This window comes from Schistocerca gregaria, chromosome 2 (genome assembly GCF_023897955.1).
Source record: "Schistocerca gregaria isolate iqSchGreg1 chromosome 2, iqSchGreg1.2, whole genome shotgun sequence".
NCBI lineage: Eukaryota > Metazoa > Arthropoda > Insecta > Orthoptera > Acrididae > Schistocerca > Schistocerca gregaria.
In genome coordinates, this window is record NC_064921.1 from 599,450,568 (window position 1) to 599,469,489 (window position 18,922).

Genomic DNA, 18,922 nt, shown 5'->3' on the forward strand with positions numbered 1-18,922 from the left:
CTTTTTTTCCATTTCCGTTTTTCCCACATCACTGATCATTTTTAGCCACTTCCCACAGGTTTTAATATCATTATTTCTTCGTCAGACAATTGTTAGCCTCATTTTCACAATCTGCCACCACAAAACCACTCCTTTTAATACATTTACACGCAGTTTTTTCTAAATTTTCCCGAATTGCTCCACCCTTTAACGTGTTTTGGCGGCAACACAACCACCTAACCTTTGTGTACATCATTGTCTACCAACCCAAGTTCACCACAGGATCAACATAGCCAAGCTTTAACCAACACTTTTTCGCCTTTTTTCACACCAGAGCTCCAGTTGCTTTCTAGTTCACCTTTATCTCTCCCCATATATTTTTATTTTCATTTTCATTTCAGCCTCATGTTACACTTTCCACCTTCTAATACCATGTCACCCTCACAACATCCCCACAACGACCCCATTAAGTTTTATTTACATTCCCTCTGCAAACATGCCTTCGCCCTAGCCAGATTACACTCCCATATTTTATTTTCTCAGGCTTTTAAAGTTCCCATCTCTGGCTGTAACCCTTCTTTCCATCAGTCCCTATACCAGTTCCAAACTGAACAATCCATAGCCATCACCCACCTAATCCTTCGCATACACATCAACTCAGCCAATGAACACACCCGTCAACTCCTATCCTTAATAAAAGTCCTCAATCTTTCCTCTCCCACATCCACACCGGCTGTTCAGAGCATCCTCCTACAGGCCAACAGCAAATTAGAACAGCATGCCACCCTCCACCTCAAAAAACTATCCAATCTCCTGGTTTCCCACGTCCGGAAAGGCAACTCACTTACCCTTCACAACCTTTCCAGGAAACTTCAACCTCCTCTCACTGCACACAGACCCAGTCTCTCCCATCTACTCAATCACCCACTTCCAGCTCCACTCCCCCCAAAAACCTCAAAATTCCAATCAACACAATCTGGAACCAAAACACCCTAATTCAGTAGTTATCTTTTCCTCCAAACCTCTCTCCCAATCCGAAACCTCTGTCCTATCCAAAGGCCTCACCTTCAGCCCCACTTCCAGATTCAACCAAACAGCCCTTGTCAAAGATTTACTGTCCTACACCCGTACTCTCTGCTGGAAATATCACTTTGCCACGAAGAAAAATGATCCTAATCCTACTCCTAATCATCTAACTCCCCAAGACACTATCCAAATTGAACCCTACCTGGAACAGTTCCGTCCTCCGTCACAGTGGGACCCACCTCCTCTTCCTTAAAATCACCTTCTCGAAACCTTCCAGGAATTTCTGACTTCCAGCCTTGTCTCTCAATCCTTCTTAAAAAACCTTAATCCTACTCCCAACATTACCACTGCTGAAGCCCAGGCTATTCGTGATCTGAAGGCTGGCCGATCCATCGTCATTCTTCCGGCGGACAAGGGTTCCATGACCGTGGTACTTGATCGTCGGGAGTATGTGGCTGAGGGACTGTGTCAGCTTTGAGACAACACTACATACAAAGATTGCCAAGGTAATCCCATTCCTGATATCCAGGCGGAGCTTCAAGGAATCCTCAGAACCTTAGGCCCCCTACAAAACCTTTCACCTGACTCCATCAACCTCCTGACCCCACCAACACCCCGCACCCCTACCTTCTACCTTCTTCCTAAAATTCACAAACCCAATCATCCCGGTCGCACCATTGTGGCTGGTTACCAAGCCCCCACAGAATGTATCCCTGCCTACGTAGATTAACACCTTCAACCCATTACATCCAGTCCCCCATCCTTCATCAAAGACAAGAAACCACTTTCTCGAATGCCTGGAATCCTTACCCAGTCTGTTACCCCCAGAAACCATCCTTGTAACTATTAATGCCACTTCCTTATACACAACTATTCTGCACGTCCAGGGCCTCGCTGCGATGGAGCACTTCCTTTCACGTCGATCACCTGCCACCCTACCTAAATCCTCTTTCCTCATTACTTAGCCAGCTTCATCCTGACCCACAACTTCCTCACTTTCGAAGGCCAGACATACCAACAATTAAAAGGAACAGCCCTGGGTACCAGGATGGTCTCCTCGTACGCCAACCTATTCATGGGTCGCTTAGAGGAAGCCTTCTTGGTTACCCAGGCCTGACAACCCAAAGTTTGGTACGATGGTCTCCTCGAACGCCAACCTATTCATGGGTCGCTTAGAGGAAGCCTTCTTGGTTACCCAGGCCTGACAACCCAAAGTTTGGTACAGATTTATTGATGACATCTTCATGATCTGGACTCACAGTGAAGAAGAACTCCAGAATTTCCTCTCCAACCTCAACTCCTTTGGTTCCATCAGATTCACCTGGTCCTGCTCCAAATCTCATGCCACTTTCCTTGACGTTGACCTCCACTTGTCCAATGACCAGATTCACACGTCCGTCCACATCAAACCCACCAACAAGCGACAGTACCTCCATTATGACAGCTGCCACCAATACCACATCAAACGGCCCTTCCCTACAGTCTAGGTCTTCGTGGCAAACAAATCTGTTCCAGTCTGGAATCACTGAACCATTACACCAACAACCTGAAAACAGCTTTCGAATCCCGCAACTACTCTCCCGACCTGGTACAGAAGCAAATAACCAGAGCCACTTCCTCACCTCCTCAAACCCAAAACCTCCCACAGAAGAACACCAAAAGTGGCCCATTTGTGACAGGATACTTTCCGGGACTGGATCAGACTCTGAATGTTGCTCTCCAGCAGGGATACGACTTTCTCAAATCCTGCCCTGAAATGAAATCCATCCTTCATGAAATCCTCACCACTCCACAAAGAGTGTCTTTCTGCCATCCACCTAACCTTTGTAACCTCTTAGCTTATCCCTATGAAATCCTCAAACCACCTTCCCTACCCTCTGGCTCCTACCCTTGTAACCGCCCCCCGTGTAAAACCAGTCCCATGCACCCCACCACCACCACCTACTCCAGTCCTCTAACCTGGAAGGTGTACACAATCAAAGGCAGAGCCACGTGTGAAAGCACCCACGTGATTTACCAACAGACCAGCAACAAACTGTCCATTCGCACGAATGGACACAGGCAGACAGTGTTTGTTGGTAATGAGGATCACCCTGTGGCTAAACATGCCTTGGTGCATGGCCAGCACATCTTGGCACAGTGTTACACTGTCTGGGTTATCTGGATACTTCCCACTAACACCAACCTGTCAGAACTCCGGAGATGGGAACTTGCCCTTCAGTATATCCTCTCTTCTTGTTATCCGCCAGGCCTCAATCTCCGCTAATTTCAATTTGCCGCACTCATACCTGACCTGTCTTTCAACAACATCCTTGCCTCTGTAATTCCGCCTCGACTGACATCTCTGCCCAAACTCTTTGCCTTTAAAAATGTCTGCTTGTGTCTGTGTATGTGCGGATGGATATGTGTGTGTGTGTGTGTGTGTGTGTGTGTGTGTGTGTGTGTGTGTGTGTGTGTGAGTGAGTGTATACCTGTCCTTTTTTCCCCCTAAGGTAAGTCTTTCCGCTCCCGGGATTGGAATGACTCCTTACACTCTTCCGTAAAATCCACATCCTTTCGTCTTTCCCTCTCCTTCCCCCTTTCCTGATGAAGCAACTATTGGTTGCGAAAGCTTGAATTTTGGGTGTATGTTTGTGTGTCTATCGACCTGCCAGCAATTTCGTTTGGTAAGTCACATTATCTTTGTTTTAGATATATTTTTCCCACGTGGGATGTTTCCCTCTATTATATAAATACTTATTTTGATATACTCAGAGACCTACTAGTTTGAGTAACATAGAGCACTCTAGCAGATTGATGTGCGCCAGCTGCCACCGACAAGGAGACTGGGCCTTCCTCTGAAAGCTGCACCACAGGAAAAGAAAGATACCATGACATGTCGCCACTGAGACAAGACACTGGATAGAATATATCGATTTTTGACTTTAATGTAGAGTCACTATTTTATTAATTGTACTACAATTGCATTTATAGTAACTGATATGTTAGGCTGGAAGATTTTTAGATATTTTTTTATTGTTATACTATTTATACTAGCTTTTATGTAAGTTGTATGTTTTACCTAGTCAGGCTAGTGGATTTATTATATTAGTATTTGTATTTTTTATGGTATTTTAAGTATGGATCCAATTTCACATCAGTATGCATTTTATTGTCAGACACTCATTTTGTTTGGGAAGTAATTTTAAAAAATAATTTTTAACTAATGGCTGTGCATACCACAATTTAATCATCACATTGGCGACACTGGTTTAGTATGCACTCTAGCTAAAGTGCCCTCTGCTGGCATATGTAAATACCAGGTGCAAACTGAGTATTATCAGCTTAACTTGACAATGATTTACATCAGAATATTTTAACTGTACATATGGCTGCTATACGTCCCTATAAACATTTTATACTTTTATATTTTGTGTATCACTAGGACTTGTTAGATTTGGCATTAACTAATTGAACCTGTTGCTAGCACTTTACTTATTTTTGTAACAGAGCGGAAGGTGGCAGTAGCCAAAACCGGTAATGAAGTGTAAGAAATCTGTGTGATCAAAAAGGACTTGTAAAAATAAAATGCCAAAAAATAATTGAGAAATAATTTATAGACTTTATTGTCTTCAATGAATATGGACTCAACCTATTTAGGATCAATATCCAACACCTGTTCTATATTTCTTGCATAAAAAGATTAATTATTACAATGATGTATTTGACGACCAAGTAACTGAAACAGAATACAGACTGGACAGAAACAAATAATTCTACAGTATGTACTTGGTCTCAATGTATGTCATTTTGTAAAGTAGGTAAAATTACCAGTGAATTATGGAATCTAGGTGACTTATGTTTTCAATATCATAGTAACTTAAAAACAAAGACTTCAAGACTTACCAAGCGGGAAAGCGCCGGTAGATAGGCACAATGAATAAAAAAAACACACAAACACACACACAGAATTTGAGCTTTTGCAACCGGCCACTGCTTCGTCAGGAAAGAGGGAAGGAAAAGGAAAGATGAAAGGATGTGGGTTTTAAGGGAGAGGGTAAGGAGTCATTCCAATCCCAGGAGCGGAAAGACTTACCTTAGGGGGAAAAAAGGATGCGTATATACGTGCGCGCGCGCCCACACACACACGCACACACACACACACACACACACACACACACACACACACACACACGTCCATCCATACATACACAAACAGACATATTTAAAGACCTTTAAAGGCCTTTAAATATGTCTGTTTGTGTATGTATGGATGGATATGCGTGTGATATTTAAAGGCCTTTAAATATGTCTGTTTGTGTATGTATGGATGGATATGCGTGCATATGTGTGTGTGTGTGTGTGTGTGTGTGTGTGTGTGTGTGTGTGTGGGCGTGCGCGCGCGAGTATATACCCATCCTTTTTTCCCCCTAAGGTAAGTCTTTCTGCTCCCGGGATTGGAATGACTCCTTACCCTCTCCTTTAAAAACCCACATCCTTTCATCTTTCCTTTTCCTTCCCTCTTTCCTGACGAAGCAGCCGCCGGTTGCGAAAGCTGAAATTCTGTGTGTGTGTGTTTTTTTATTCATTGTGCCTATCTACCAGCGCTTTCCCGCTTGGTAAGTCTTGGAATCTTTGTTTTTAAGATATTTTTCCCATGTGGAAGTTTCTTTCTATTTTATTTACAATATCATAGTAAAGCATTCTATGCTCACTTCATCTCAACATTAGTATTATAGTGCCTATTAAAGCTATAATTACGAAACAGTAATAACATACATACATACATATTAACATGTTGCAAACAAATCTACAACTTTTAATAAATATAATTTCAAGATGTGCAAGTTCTTTGGCATAATTTGAGGTTCGTCCATTTCGAGGACAACGCAACTGCAGATAAAAGTGATTGTATATTCATGATGCCCAAAAACTCTTTGATATGATCCATAGTAAATTTTGCTCACAATATGGACTGCGAGAGATGCTAGCAGTGGACGAGTCAATGGTGCCCTTTTAAGAACGACTTTTATTTTGTCAGTACATCCACAGAAAGACCCGAAGATAGGGAATCAAGGTATTCAAACTTTGTAAGCAAGCCAGTTATACACTTAGAATGATTGTTTACACAGGACAGTTGTACAATGTCAGCAAAAATCTTGCAGAAACAGTAGTTTTAGACTTAATGGAAAAACATGTAGATAAGGGACGCACAGTTGTTACTGACAACAATTACACAAGTGTGTCATTAGCTAGACATTTGCTGGATGGAAATACCAACATTGTAGGTAACCTGAGAAAAACAGAAAGCATTTGGTCCCCACCATTACAGGACAAATAAGAAAAGGCAACCTCACTGGAAGAGAATCTAATGGAACAGTAGGAAAATGGCACAAGAAAAGAGATGTGATGTTTCTTACTACTAACCATGGCATCGAAATGCACATCACTGGGAAGAAAAGCAAGAAAACCGGCGAGGAAATATTTAAGCCTGCTGCCATTTTGGATTATAATGCAGCATAGCAAGGAATCAATGTGTGAGACCAGATGTCAAGTTATTTTTCACTACTGAGGAAAACAATAAGATGGTTCCATACTGTGGCGTTTGAAATTATATTCAACATAGCAGTAGTAAGCACTCACTTTTTGTACAAAATATTTACCAAGACAAATATTCCTATAAAGAATTTTAGGGAGGAAATAATCATGAGCCTTTTGGAGAACATTGTTGATACACTGACTTCCAATCAATCTTCTAAAAGTTTCAAGAGCCACAACCTAGTAGAGAGCATGCAAAGAGACAAGTGAAATACAAAAATGAAAGTGAGATAGCCAGCATTCTCACGGCTGACAATGACAACCTCTTTGAAATTGGTTTCACTTCTGGATGCTGGCTACTTAACAATTTAAGCCCGCTTTTGCAGCTTTTCGAGCTTTCATACATTTGAGGTACACTTCACAATATTAGAGCATATGTTAATATTCACACAAACCTAAGACATACATATTAGTGACTGTGAAACCATGCTGTATGTACTGACAGAGTTGTGAGATTAATATTCATGACATACTGTCATTAAAAGATGACAAAAAGATGGAAGGATACGTTTCTAACATGGGTTTAAGTGTCAGTGTGTAAGATTGACTATGATTAAAAAAATAAAATAAAAACTACTTTGAGACTGTTACCTTAACCATTTTCTTCGAGTGTTAAGGTTATTATTTATTAGATGTTGTGTAATTTATGTAATGTTTTGCTGCACCTCACACCACCTGCATTTCAATAAATTTCCCTTACATACTTAAATATAAACAAGCAAGTTTTCAATTGAACATCCATTCTCTTTTGTTTGGCAATGTTCACCATGTTACATTACACATGAAGTCTGGAGAGGCAAGGTCATTATTTTACTTTGGATGAAACTGCTTTTGTTGGGGCATTGTCCAACTATGACAGAGGATCTTCAGTCATCAGCAGAGAGAAAACATTTGTCAAATAATAACTTTGAGTCTTAGCTGTTCTACAGTAATGTAAATCTTTGTTTCAGTCAGATAGGCCAGTAACTGATAGTAACAGCATTCAAGTTTGCTTTGTATGAATACAACTAAATAACTGATGTGCTTTTATGGCATACAGTTGAGCTATGAAGCAGTTGTTCAGTAACAGAATATTCTGGAGACATTAATTTATGGAAAATGTACTGGAATTGGAAGGAACTTGGTTAATATGCAGCAGTACTAAATCAATGGTGTACACTCTACTGGGAGTAATTGTAAGACGTCTGCTCTAATCAAGAAACTTTGGGTTGAGTCCACTGAGTCCAGGTAATTATGACAATTTATTCTGGGAACTATCAGACCTTTTCCTTTTCTGAAAACAACTTCATTCCATCAAGCAGATTGGGAAATTAGAGTTGCCTGAGGCAGAACACTGCATTCCTTAGTAAGTCTAAAGCAGCTGCTGTGTAGCTGGTGCCCCAAGGGTTGCTTACAACTGTTCTTACTGCATCAAGAACAACTCACTTCATCTATGCATGACACATTGAGGTTTAGTGTCTTTTTTTTATAAATAATACTACCCTCATTTAAGCTAAGACTATTATTTGCTGTCGCGTATGACATTCCACTGTTGTGCTGAATACTTTAACGGCTGCTGAAGCTTGTCAGCAAATTAGGGATGAAGAGAATTGGCAGTGTTGGCCATCCCACATCCCTCAGTTCATGAAACACAGCTTTGGCAAGTCTGAGTCCAACTGATGTTGGTCCGGCTTCCCATGCTGCTCACCATTTAGCACTACACAGTAAGAATGGCTGACATAATGCTACAGAAACAGTGAACAACAATGATGTAGGAGCACTTGGAAGGCTCAACACTAAAACATAGATTGGAGATAATGCAATTTAACAATGTGAACTACAAATCTATTAAAGTAGAGAAAAGTCTTTACTCTTACCTGAAAACTGAGCTAAAAGCAATGAAACCTCCTATATATGCTCCAAGAACTAGTAGACCAGAAAGGAAACTGAAATAAACAGAAAACAATGACAAGCATTCATAACACCAACAGATAAATGAAGTTAAATATTCAAGTACTTAAAATTTTTACCAAGGAAATGTAATGTAGAATTGTAATGTAAAGCCCTTGGTGATATATGAATAATTTAAGCAGTAAAGATAACATATTACCAAACATTTTCATGCAAACGTGTGCACACACACACACACACACACACACACACACACACACACACACACACACGAATGCACAGGCTTGCGCAAAGTAAGACTACACTGTTCTAGTTGACTACACCATTCCAGTTTGACTGAGGTGAGAATTAGTGTCAGGTGGAACGAGCAACAGGGGAAAGGATGTGAGGAAGGATTAGACACAGGTGGCTCTTGGCTGGGAGGGAGACAACAGGTCCACAGCATAAGGACAGAGCACCCGTGAGCTTGTTCAGACCACAGGAAGGTATTTATCACCATAGCTCTAAAGGAGCATTTGCCTGAGAGAACAATATTTTATTTATGAGTCTACCGACAACTCGGCACTTCAACTACTCATTGAGTTGTAATTAAATTACTTGTGCAGAAATATATAAAACAGTAGAGCAAACTATACAAGTAGACAAGCACAAATACAGAATTTTACTTTTTTTCAATTTTGCTTTAATATTAATGGCAAAGTTTAAAGGTATATTTTTACATCAAAAAGTGTATTCACAAGTCTAGCTCTAGAATCAAGCAATAAATTGAAGTAACAGCCATAGCTTGTCATCGACACAACATTAACATCGAGTCTTGAAGTACAATGAATCAGCCACAAGAAGCAGATGAAGAAGATAATGAAGAAAAGAAGAAACTGGTAGTAAATCCTGATAAATGTAAGACAGAAGCAGCACGAAAACATGTGATAGACGGGAGAAGAAAGAAGAAATAGTAGCAGGATAAACAAAAGTGGCAGAAGAAAGTGGAAAAAGAAACAGGGAGTTAAGTGCAGAAAGAAGAGGAGTGTGAAAAAGAATAAATCATCAGATCCATGTAACAGTCTTTTTTTCTCGTGGACTGCGCTTGGACTATCTGCTCGTATATCTGGTACTGGAACTTGTGCTACAGACTGGTCTTATTTTGAACGTTCCTACACCAGATTTCACTTTAGCCTGTGATGACTCTGCAGCTTTAGACCTATTATTGTTTGTGTCTGTACCCATTCCTTGGAGCTTCTAGGGTGCTACTGTAATATATATATGTAGTTCAGTTGTGAAACCGAGTTCTGAGCTATGCTACAGACCCTGTTTCTGTCTGGACAAACTTAGATTTGAACATGTGCTAATCACTTAAACTTCCTTGAAACATTCTTACACCAGAGTGTGAGCTGGATAAGCCCCATCATGTAAGTGTGTATATAAAGTGCATTCCATGGAACTGCTGAAGAGCAAAACAAAGCTTTATAGTACTAATACACCAATAACAACAACGTAATAAATGAAAAATATAGCACTTCCTTATTTATTCAGTAGTGATTTCGAAGTTCAGGATAGAATTGGAATTTTTTAAGCTGTCATTGGAACAGCTACCACCATAAGAAAAAACTGCATGAACATCAGGAATGATAACATCAAGAAGAGATGATGGCAGAACAGGAACAGCCATTTGCATGGCAAATGCAGAATATAAAATTCTTTGAAAACAAGCAACAGCTGTTAAAGCAGATCCTACAGCACTAAGTCCAGGGATTGGACAAAGATATGGAAACACTGGAAGGAATGCATGCTGGAACATAAATGCAGGTGATACCCAAGCCCACATGTTGTGCTTTTGTATTTGACCACAGATGGCATCTGTGCAATGTCCTCAATACACTGAAAGTGTCAACTGTGGTCACAACAGTGTTCTGTGTAGCTGTGGGTGCACTATGTTGGAGCTAAGGTAACTGAAATCATCTGCTATGTCCAACACAAATGAAAGAGTCTGCTGAGTGAAAGTAACAGACAGCCATTGAAGAGGATAGTAAGGAAAAATAAGGGGATGACAGTTTCAAAAGTCAATGCGGAACTGTATGTCACACTCATGAACTCTGTCAACACCAAAACTAAATGAAGGAAGCTCTACAAGCAGGGAATCACAGGGAGAGCTGGAATTCTAGAATGACACATAAGTGATGCAAATGCCAATAACAGAAAAACATGGCACCACAGTCATAAAACCTGGACCTCAGGTCAATAGGAGAAAGTTATTTGGTCAGCTGAGTCTTATTTCATACGGTTCCAGGTTGTGACCTACTAAGTCCCAAGAGTGAAACTAGGCAGAGGCTCGGCGATACATTTGGGCAGCCATATCGAGGTACTCCGAGGCCCCCACGGTTACTCTGCAAGGCTGTGTTACTACCAAATGTTATGTGACCATTCTGGCTGATCAGTTCCATTACATGATGTAATGTTTGCCCCAAGGGTGATGCTATGTTCCAAGATGACAGAGCCACTGTCCACACAGTTCTCACAGTCCAGGACTGGTTTTGTGAGCACAATGATGAATTGTTATATCTCTCCTGATCACCACAGCCATGAGATCTTAATATTTTTAAGACTTTGTGGCCTACTTTGGCTAGAAGGTGCAGAATTGCATCTAACTCCATTGCTGTTACCTGAACTTCCCACCATAAAGAACCTGTATTTATTCATTCCCAGATGAGTGAAAGCCATTTCGAAACCAACAGTTTCCTTGACCACATTTGGCACGGTAATGTGTTGCGTACTTGGTGTTTCCATATCTTTACCCAACCCTGTATATTCAATGAATTAAATCAAATAGTTGCTACAATTTCTAATATTTAGTGAGGAAAGTAGCGACTTAAGACTCTTATTAGCATTAGCTGAATTTTCAGTCGGAGGTTGTTCAGGGACATTTCCTGAGATTTCTGAAAACGGAACCCTGCTTTCTGATGGCCCATTACAGAGTAATTGCATTCAGTACTGCTCAGTTCTGTCTTGGATTTGTTTATATGGCAGTGTTACTTGTATATTACTAGTGACATATAGTCATTTGAATAGGTTTACTGATGAACTTGTTGATAAGCACCTCATGTAAGAGGTTGCCAAATGCAATAGAAGACCAACATCATGATGCTATGCTGAGCTGTTGTCACAGTGATGACAAAAACTTCACATTACTTTTGCATCTGTACATATCCTGCGGGTTGCTGCACTACTTAGTGTTTTGATCTGTTTATTTTGTTGACTGCATGTTATAAGCTTTTCAGCTGTTGTGAAGGTGGGTAATTGGCATAAAAAATTAAATAAATCACAATTAAATTATTACTTGCCCTAAGCTACTGGAGACCACAGGTCCGTTATACCAAAATACCCAAAAAATATCTATGAACAACATCTGAGATTTTATGGAATTAGGTTCACCTTGTATATTTGAAGATTTGCAATGTGATTGCCAGTTGTCTTCCAATACGACAATCAACAAGCAGATTCAGAAACCAAATCCTGTTTTAAAAGACCATTTTACCATGTTATCTAGTAATCTCGGCACACATATGCGTACAGAAATGGCCACGTTGAAATTCATGCAGTGCCAGAAACAGGATATAAATCACTCTCATTTTACTATGATACAAAAGACCTTTGATGGTGTTGCCACTGCTTATCTCTGATCTAAAAGTACAGTTATCAGACTTCAAAGTTGTCTAGTCTGTCACTGGAGGAAGGCCTCACTATTCCAACAACTCACAAACTCTCTGCAGCAACTCAAAGAACATTGACTGTGACACAGTAAGTGGCTGACATGTGAGAAAGCAAAAATCTATAACTAAGCTATCGTTACTGTCTTCTTTATCCTCTAATGCTTCATTCTCTTAACATGTTACTCCATCGTAAGAAAGTTATAGGAAAATTGCAAGTTAGTGTCATATGTAAATTACTTGGTGGTTATCCACTCAGCTAAATCTCACATAGATTATTTTAAGATTCACACTTTTTTCTGTCTATTATCAATGAAGATGGGTATCAGTCTACTGCATCTCCAATGCAGCAATTAATGAATTTTAGACAACTTACATAAAGCTATTACCCCCTTACAAGGCAAACTGTTATTTCAGCCAGTTATATAGAAGTTAAATGAGAATTAACATTATGTGCTAGCTGAAATAATGTTTAAGGTTTCCAATATACTGAGGTGACAAGTCATGGAGTAGCAACGTCCACATATACCGATGGGGGTAGTATTGTGTACACAAGGTATAAAAGGTCAGTTCATTGCAGAGCTGTCATTTGTACTCAGATAATTCATGTGAACCTGTTTCCTACATAATTATAGCCATGTGACAGGAATTAACAGACTCTGATCGGAGACTGGTAGTTGGTGCCAGATGCATGGGACATTCCATTTCAGAAATAGTTAGGGAATTCAATATCCCAAGCTCAAGTGTCAACAGTGTGCTGACAATACTAAATTTCAGGCACTACCTATCACCACAGACCGTGCAGTGGCCAACAGCCTTAAGTTAATGACCAAGAGCAGCGGCATTTGTGTACACTTGTCAGTGCTAATAAGCAAAGAACATTGGGCAAAACAACTGCAAAGATCAATGTGGGATATATGACAAACATACCCGTTAGGACAGTGCAGCGGAATTTGGCATTAACGGGCTACGGCAGCAGACAACCGACTCGAGTGCCTCTGCTGCCAGCACGATATCACTTACAGTGCCTCTCCTGGGTTTGTGACCATATCAGTTGGACTCTAGATGACTGGAAAACTGTGGCCTGGTGGGATGTCCCAATTTTAGTTGGTAAGAGCTGACTGTAGGGTTCAACTGTGGTGCAGACTTCACGATGCCATGGACCCAAAATGTCAACAAGGCACTTTGCAAGCTGGTGGTGGCTCCAAAATGGTGTGGGTTGGATTTACAAGGAACTGACTGCGTGCTCTGGTCCAGCTGAACTGATCACTGACTGGAAATGATTACATTCATCTACTTGGGGACCATTCACAGCCATCCATGGACTTCATGTTCACAAACAACAATGTCATGTCACCAAGCCACACTTGTTCATGACTGGTGTGAAGAACATCCTCGGCAATTTGAGTGAATGATTTTGCCCCTCAAATCGCCTGACACGAATCCCACCGAACATTTACGGGACTTAAACCGTGCAGCAGCAACACTTTTGCAATTGTGGATGGCTGTGGAAGCAACATGGCTCAATATTTCTGCAGGGGACTTCCGAAGACTTGTTGAGTCCAAGCCATGAGTTGCTGCACTAGGCAAAAGGATGTCTGACACAATATTAGAAGATATCCCATTACTTCTGCACCTCAGTAACATGTCTTACTTATACATCAAATTCGTGAAGTTTTTAGCATAGTTTCAGAGATTATCCCTCTTGAAGGTTTGAATTCTATGGCAAGATCACAATTGCCCCCCCCCCCCCCCCTCGCCTTAAAAAAAAAAGTTTAGGTTGTGCAACTACTTAAAATGTCATGTCGTAATGAAATCATCCACATTATCATGTTCTGTTATGGCTGAACTAGATTTATTTTATTGCTCAGCAGACAATATAAAGAAGGAATTATACGTGTTTCATCAAGCCAGTGGGTAACATGATTGGTCACCAAGCAAAACCTCAAAGGGTCATTACCACCCTTTGGCACTCTCACATTTTTGGTCATTGCCCAATCTGAAGCTGTTACCTCCCAAATTCCCTGATCAGAGGAATTAATGGCCGGATTACCAGGAGGGACATACATTTCAAAGATAGGTAGATGTCTACCTGCAATTCCACCCAGAATAACAGACAAAGAAGATAATGGTTATTAATATGCCTTTTGGGCTCCTCGAATACTACTGCATACCACGTGGAACCAGAAGTGATTCAATGACATTTTAGCACAATTTTGAGCAATCAGTTTATCACTTTTTCAGAGCACAAAATACACTGATGACATCATCATAACAGGTGCAATCTAAACATTCATATGATAAACCTGCAAACATTACTTCACACTTTATAAACCAATAGTCACAAATGTCACTACATGAGATTCACTTACTTTCTACCTGCACTAAAATTCTTACAACACTGCAAATCAGCAACAACTAGACAAGGATGGTCCCAGAGCAACTCAACGGCACATCCAAACAATCAACACACTGCCTGCTTCTAACAGTCTCAAATAATTATAGTCCTTTATTAGCAATGTGAGTTATTGCACTGTTGTGGTATCAGCATCTGCGGGCCACAGCAGGCAGTCTACTGGGTGACCAGTTATGAAATTCCAGTTGTAAGCACCATTAATACTGTTACCTCAGCGTCCTGCACTCCACAGGCTGTCCTATAATGGGCCAGGTTGCCTCATGACAGTGCCTGGATAGCGCTTTTCAAACCTACATATCAACAAGCAAGGCTTTTTGCCACAATGACAATGCCTGCACGAGTATACCTAGGCCTCCATGCAGCCGAAGTTCTCTTGGACTGCAGACTTTAATTCATACTTAACTGGAAGAAAACTATTCCTCAAACTGGGGGGGCTATCAAGTACGGGGTCCCACAGGGTTCATTCTTAGGTCCTTTACTTTTCTTGATATACATTAATGACTTACCATTCCACAGTGATGAAGATGCAAAGTTAGTACTTTTTGCTGATGATACAAGTATAGTAATAACATCCAAAAACCAAGAACTAACTGATGTAATTGTAAATGATGTCTTTCACAAAATTATTAAGTGGTTCTCAGCAAACGGACTCTCTTTAAATTTTGATAAAACACAGTATATACAGTTCCGTACAGTAAATGGCACAACTCCAGCAATAAATATAGACTTCGAACAGAAGTCTGTAGCTAAGGTAGAATTTTCAAAATTTTGAGGTGTGTCCATTGATGATAAGCTAAACTGGAAGCAACACATTGATGGTCTGCTGAAACGTCTGAGTTCAGCTAGGTATGCTATTAGGGTTATTGCAAATTTCGGTGATAAGAATCTCAGTAAATTAGCTTACTATGCCTACTTTCATTCACTGCTTTCGTATGGCATCATATTCTGGGGTAGTTCATCGTTGAGTAGAAAAGTATTCACTGCTCAAAAACATGTAATCAGAATAATTGCTGGAGTCCACCCACGGTCATCCTGCAGACATTTATTTAAGGATCTAGGGATCCTCACAGTATATATATTCACTTATGAAATTTGTTGTTAATAATGCAACCCAGTTCAAAAGTAATATCAGTGTGCATAGCTATAACACCAGGATAAATGATGATCTTCACTATGCAGGGTTAAATCTGACTTTGGCATTGAAAGGGGTAAATTATGCTGCCACAAAAGTCTTTGGTCACCTACCAAACAGCATCAAAAGCCTGACAGATAGCCAACTAACATTTAAAAATAAATTAAAAGAATTTCTAGATGACAACTCCTTCTACTCATTGGCTGAATTTTTAGATATAAATTAAGGGGGAAAAAATTGAAAAAAAAAAAAACAACTTAAACATTAGTGTCATGCAATATTTTGTGTAATGTAATGTCTTGTACACACATCTTTTATGAACCTGACACGTTCCACATTATTATGAAGTGTCGTATTCATGATCAATGGAACAAGTATTAATCTAATCTAATCTACTTGTCTCTCATCATGCAATGTTGGACCTCTCCTGTTCTGACATCACACTTGGCTTCTGACATGTTTCCTACATGACTATGGCGACATGACAGGAATTAACAGACTGTTGGTGCCATGCTGCACTTCCACTCTGATCCTGACTTCAACTCCAATCTCGGCACAAGATAGGTGCCTCCTATGTCACCACCAGCTACTAGATGCAGTCACAGGCCTGCTACTTGCCAGAGCTAGCCCGATGCTAGGAGATTTGGAATTGGGTCCACTCTATTTGAGCCATTAAGTGCATGCCAGTGCTTCATACTATGCTGAGTCCAACTTGCTGCTTCCTTTACTGCCTACAGCACCTGCCAAGTCCCTGTGTTCACACCACCTACTCAACAAGGCTGTCCCATCAGGCCAGCACTGCGAACATCACAGCCCGCCTCCTCAGTGGTTTCTGTATATGGACACTATCTGACTTTGCCATCACCACAGACCCAACATTACCCATTGCTTGAGGTCACACAAGCTCAACATCCTGCTATCCTTGGTTAACTACATAACAGTCAGCAACCTAGACAGCTACAACAGAGAGTTAATAACCAATGTTGTTAAGCACTGTAATCCATTATATCAACTAAATATGGAAGGTGTGACATTTGTAGAGCCTCTGAACTGTCAAGAGACGTTTATTAGACTGAAAGCTAGTCTAAAATCAACTCTTTATAAAGCAAAGTCTAACCCATAAAACTGTTTGATCATGTTGACAGATTATGTCCCAGAAGGTCTCTGAAGTACGTTTTTTGGACAAAAATGAGAAAATCGCACGGCAATCAAAGCCCCCTCAATGAGGAAAGAGATCGCTATCTCTAACATGCAGAACTTCATTGTCTTCCAAACCTACCTTCACCCACTCTGTAAAAAGGATATGTGTGATGTCATTTGAATGGAAATGAGAAGAGAATACAACAATAACAATACTTTGTTTGCATCAATAGTTCTTTTATCTTTTATTTATTTTTAAATGTAGATTGTGGTAATGAACGTCTGAGATTACTTACTGCCAGACCACCAATCCCTGCAGCTGGCACAAATTCAAGAGTTTGTTTTTCTGCACTGAGACACAGGTTCAAGCACAGACATTTTGGGTCATTTCATATTTGAGAATGAGAGAAGATCATGACTAGCTGGGCCATGGACATACACTGTAGCAGTGGTTTGACGTGGCTTGGAGCTCAGATGGTGTGCAGAAAAGAATCCGTATGGTGCTGGGTGAGATGGATACAATCACCACCTTCAAGGATGTCAGATGTTCTCTTTCACAGCCCAAGGCCATTGTGCACTGCTCCAACTCCACATCAGGCCACATGGATTCTGTTATGTACACCATCTCACCTCCAGCCATGTCAAAGTATTGCTACAAGCTGTGTCCATGACCTAACTGGACTAAACAGTTCTTATTTCATAAACTTTAAATATAGGATTTTTACTATGGGTAACACCCACAGTCAGAATGCGCTCCAATGGAGATCGCGTTTTGTCTTAGATTCTTGTGTAACAAAAGACCAGTTGATACAAACGATCTATCATATCTCACAATGCCAGTCTCGCGGAACTACGCTTTTCACTGAGAATAATGTAATTAACGAATTGTCATTATATCCAAGAAATATAATGTAATATCTCCGAAGTTTGTAAAGAAATGGAGGAATTATGGAAGATCAATGTTTAACGCCCAGTCGACGAGAATGTCATTAGAGACGGGACATCACCTCGAACTGGGATGTTGGCCGTGTCCTTTTCCTAGGTACCATACCAACATTCACTTTAATGGATTTACGAAAATCATGGAAAACGTAGATCAGCATGGCTAGAACGGGATTTGTACTTCAACCCTGCTGAATTATTAAGCTGAGTGTATTAGTGTATTAAGCTGAGTGTATTAAGCTGTGCGCCTCCCCGCTCTGTATAGTTAAAGGGGGCTTGTGGTTAAACGCTAATGGTATCACCACAGATGTCCCTCGGTGTTAACTGAAGCTACGCAAAACTTATATAAATAAGTTTACGTCACGCAATTTTATGACAAAAAGTCTAACAGCTTACCTTAAAGAAAGGATAACAATTAAGGCAAGAGTAAAGATGGATAAAACTGAAGTGCGAGCAAATCTGTCGTTCCACAAGAGAAAAATAATAGTTTTCACATGTGATTCATCCATTTTCTTAGAACAACAATACAATGTAATGAGAAAGAAATGACATCACGGTTCTCTACAACAATGCAAACTTCGTATATTTGACACAACTGCCCCCATGTTTACACACAAATCAGAGTTCTTATACTATTGAGTATTGACCGTCAAAGACATCAAGGTATAAATTAGTAGAGCAGTCAGGACGCACGGCCGCCTATAATAGAGGCGGCCGTGTATGACGTAAAAAACTTGAGGCAGACGTACGCCATCTTCATTGCCCCAGACTTAACCAGCAGATGATTTGATTGTTACGAGTCGTGAAAGCTGTTTAATCCACGATACTGGCTTGTGTTGTTGATAAAGGTACTACTCACTCTGATCGTAGTCTAAAGTATAAAGGAATTACATTTCCTGGAATGCGTGTTTCGTCATATGTATAAAATACAGATCTCTCAGAAGAAAGCGAATGAATATTGAATTAATGAGTAATGCCTGTGTTAATATGTTTCATTGGCTGACATATCAGGAAGCAGAAGATTATTATGGTAAAATCAAATTCACACTGGCCGTCACAGCACAATCACATCATGGCACCGTCACATCAATGCGTATTCAAACAGTCCATCACATAATG

At 40.4% G+C, this 18,922-nt stretch overlaps 1 protein-coding gene across 2 annotated transcripts in view; it reads right to left on the reverse strand.

Annotated features, from left to right (window-relative positions):
* The window catches only part of LOC126334536 (sorting nexin-14-like), a 212,843-nt gene extending 194,384 nt beyond the window's left edge, over positions 1-18,459 (reverse strand). Inside the window, exons 1-2 of one of the 2 annotated variants that reach the window (XM_049996893.1) lie at positions 18,200-18,459; positions 8,439-8,507 (exon numbers count right to left, since the gene is read on the reverse strand). In XM_049996893.1, the coding sequence (XP_049852850.1) occupies positions 8,439-8,507; positions 18,200-18,312 (182 nt within the window). In that variant the 5' untranslated portion in view covers positions 18,313-18,459. The remainder of the gene's footprint in view (positions 1-8,438; positions 8,508-18,199) is intronic. The other variant, XM_049996892.1, reaches the window with a different exon arrangement.
* Positions 18,460-18,922: the final 463 nt, after the last annotated feature.